Consider the following 2,585-nt stretch of genomic DNA (forward strand, 5'->3'; position numbering starts at 1 on the left):
GGAACCCTAGATGTTGACTTCTTGCTAGTCTTGACAGTAGACAAGACGCTGCGGCTTGTGATGTGGCCTGTGATCCGGGGAGACGGCAATGCTGATGAAAATGTGGACGTTTCTGGTTGAAGAACTGGAGGCGGAGTACTTGGATTGTAGCAGGCTGTTGTCTGTTTGCCTGACAGCAAATCTCCAAGAGCTACATCATGTAGTAAGCTTTTACCTCGAAGATGGCCAGGTCCAGCGCACGTCATCTGCCTCTCAAATGCATGCGACCCGTCCATTATCCGCCAGAAGGCTACCATCCTACAGTCACACTGCCAGGGGTTGTTGCCAATACTCACGTTTGCAATGGAGGCCAATAAGTCATACGCCGCGGGAGGAAGTGTTTCCATCTTGTTGTCTTCCATGCGAAGCTCCGATAGCGGCGGTCTGTAACGTAGCAAGGCTTCAGCGGGGAAGTGGTTGATGTTGTTGTGAGACAGGATCAGCGTCTGGAGCCGCGGAGTTACGAACGCGGTACGTGAAATGGTGCCGATGTTGTTGTACTCCAGGTCTAGGTGCTGAAGGTGAGACCGCGGCGCGCTTCTGAAGGCAAGATCCTCGAGGCTGCTGATGTTGTTCCTGTGCAGGTCCAGCCACTCCAGGTTACCCAGGTAAAGGAACGTGTCAGCTTCCAGGCTAATCAGCTGGTTGTTGTCAAGATGCAGGGACCTCAGCTCAGGGAGGCCCGGCCTGTATCCGAATATGTCATCTGGGAGCGAGACTAACCGGTTCTGGCCAAGCCACAGTTCCCGCAACTTACCAAGTCCTGCAAAGGTGCTAGGCCAGAGACTTGTCAACTCGTTCTGCCCGAGCCACAACTCCTGGAGGTTACCGAGTCCCGTAAATATGCCACGCGGCAGGCGTGTTAGTTTGTTCCGATACATGTCCAGGACCGTCAGGTTGCCAAGCCCCTCAAATATATCAGCCGAAAGACTGGTCAGTTGGTTCTGGTAGAGATCTAAGTGCTGCAGGTGACCTAGCCCCCTGAATATGCGGGCCGGGAGAGTGGTCAGCCTGTTCTGGTAAAGGTCCAAGCGCTGAAGACGAGCAAGTCCCACGAACGCGCCGACTGGGAGACTTGTGAGTTGGTTCCCGTAGAGGTACAGGTCCGTTAGGTTGGCCAGGTTGCGGAACGTTCTTCTCTGGATCGTTGAGATTCTATTAGAACCGAGATGTAGGTATGTCAAGTTGCCGTATCTCGCGAAGTCGGCCGGGCGTAACGTGGTGATGAGGTTTTCCCGCAGATCCAGGCGAGTGATGTTCGCAGGCAGGTCCTGAGGAACGCTGGTGAGGCGTGACCCGCGACAGTCACAGCTGGTCGGCGTACAGCTGCTGCTGCAGGCTGCGGTCCGTCTGGTGAACGTGAGGACCATCAGCAGGAGGTACAGCATCCTCCTTGCCATGGTGGACATGCTGTCTGCAATAACAATGACCTTTATTGCATATTCACACCATACATTAGCCAAATGCACTACGTTATACATAGATATGTGAGGTATGACTATGAGGGTAGTAGCAACAAGTTCTACATTACTGTGCTAAGTCTATATCTACAAGATCTCTTCTCTCTTTTTGAAACGAGCATAACAAATTTACAGTTTTTCATTTACATCGTAGTTCTTGGATGACATAATATTTTGAACTCTTTTCGGTAAGTGCGTATATTTCTGTTTTAATTGTAAGGAACTAATAAAGGATATGCACATGTCTTTTGAATTAATGAAACAGATATGAGACTCTCAGAAATGAAATAATTTCATCAGGTTGGTAAATGATTGAATAATGCATTGTTCTTTCTGCACAACCGCTTGTTCTTGTGGCTCTTGCTAAACAAGTGATTATGAATAAAAAACTTTGCTATCTAGAAATGGGATTTGTTTGCTTCTGGTGTTATCGCTTATATTTGTACCTGCTTACGTAAGCCCGAAGCAGGCTTGTTTGCGCTAATTACATCAATTATCCTTTGTCTGCAAAGACAGAGCCTTCTGTCAAGCGTGTGTAATGATCTCACCCGATTGCCTGTAGACCATACTGGTCTGTCAGTTTGTGTGTAATGATGATTCATGAAACTATAGTATAAACTACAGATTCATATATCATGCATTTAGTTGGTACGGTGAGTACATAGGTATGGTACTGATAATGACAAATAACAGTGAAATCTATACGTAAAGTACGACCATGCCCTGGTACTAAAAATACTCTTCAAATGTCTCTGGTGTCGTGTTAGTGTAACCTTTGTCACAATTACTAAAATAACTTACATACACGGAGTTGTTGGACAAGTCTGATAACTCGTACATCTTGTACTTAGTATTGTCAGACGTCGATCTCCAAGCAGATCCTACGGTGGCAAGGCAGTATCCAAAGGTCAGCCAAGCAGTGTCCATTGGCCACCAAAGCTAATGGTCGATTGAATACTGCATTGCCACCGTAGGATCTGCTTGGAGATCATTAGACAGGTTCAACCGTTGCGTGTATACAAGGTTCTTCTGGCTGCGCGGACGTCGACAGGCATTCTACACATTCTTTAGTTAGAAAACTCAAAA

General features: G+C 47.5%; 1 protein-coding gene across 1 annotated transcript; it reads right to left on the bottom strand.

The window, feature by feature from the left end:
- Nucleotides 1-331: 331 nt before the first annotated feature.
- On the bottom strand, nucleotides 332-1,448 carry LOC109479357 (leucine-rich repeat-containing protein 15-like). The gene is given in 2 exon segments (XM_019781309.1): nucleotides 332-367; nucleotides 369-1,448. Coding segments are annotated over 2 exon segments (1,116 nt in total).
- Between the last annotated feature and the right edge of the window lie 1,137 nt (nucleotides 1,449-2,585).

This window comes from Branchiostoma belcheri, unplaced genomic scaffold (genome assembly GCF_001625305.1).
Source record: "Branchiostoma belcheri isolate BF01 breed outbred unplaced genomic scaffold, Haploidv18h27 scaffold48, whole genome shotgun sequence".
Taxonomy (NCBI): Eukaryota; Metazoa; Chordata; class Leptocardii; order Amphioxiformes; family Branchiostomatidae; genus Branchiostoma; species Branchiostoma belcheri.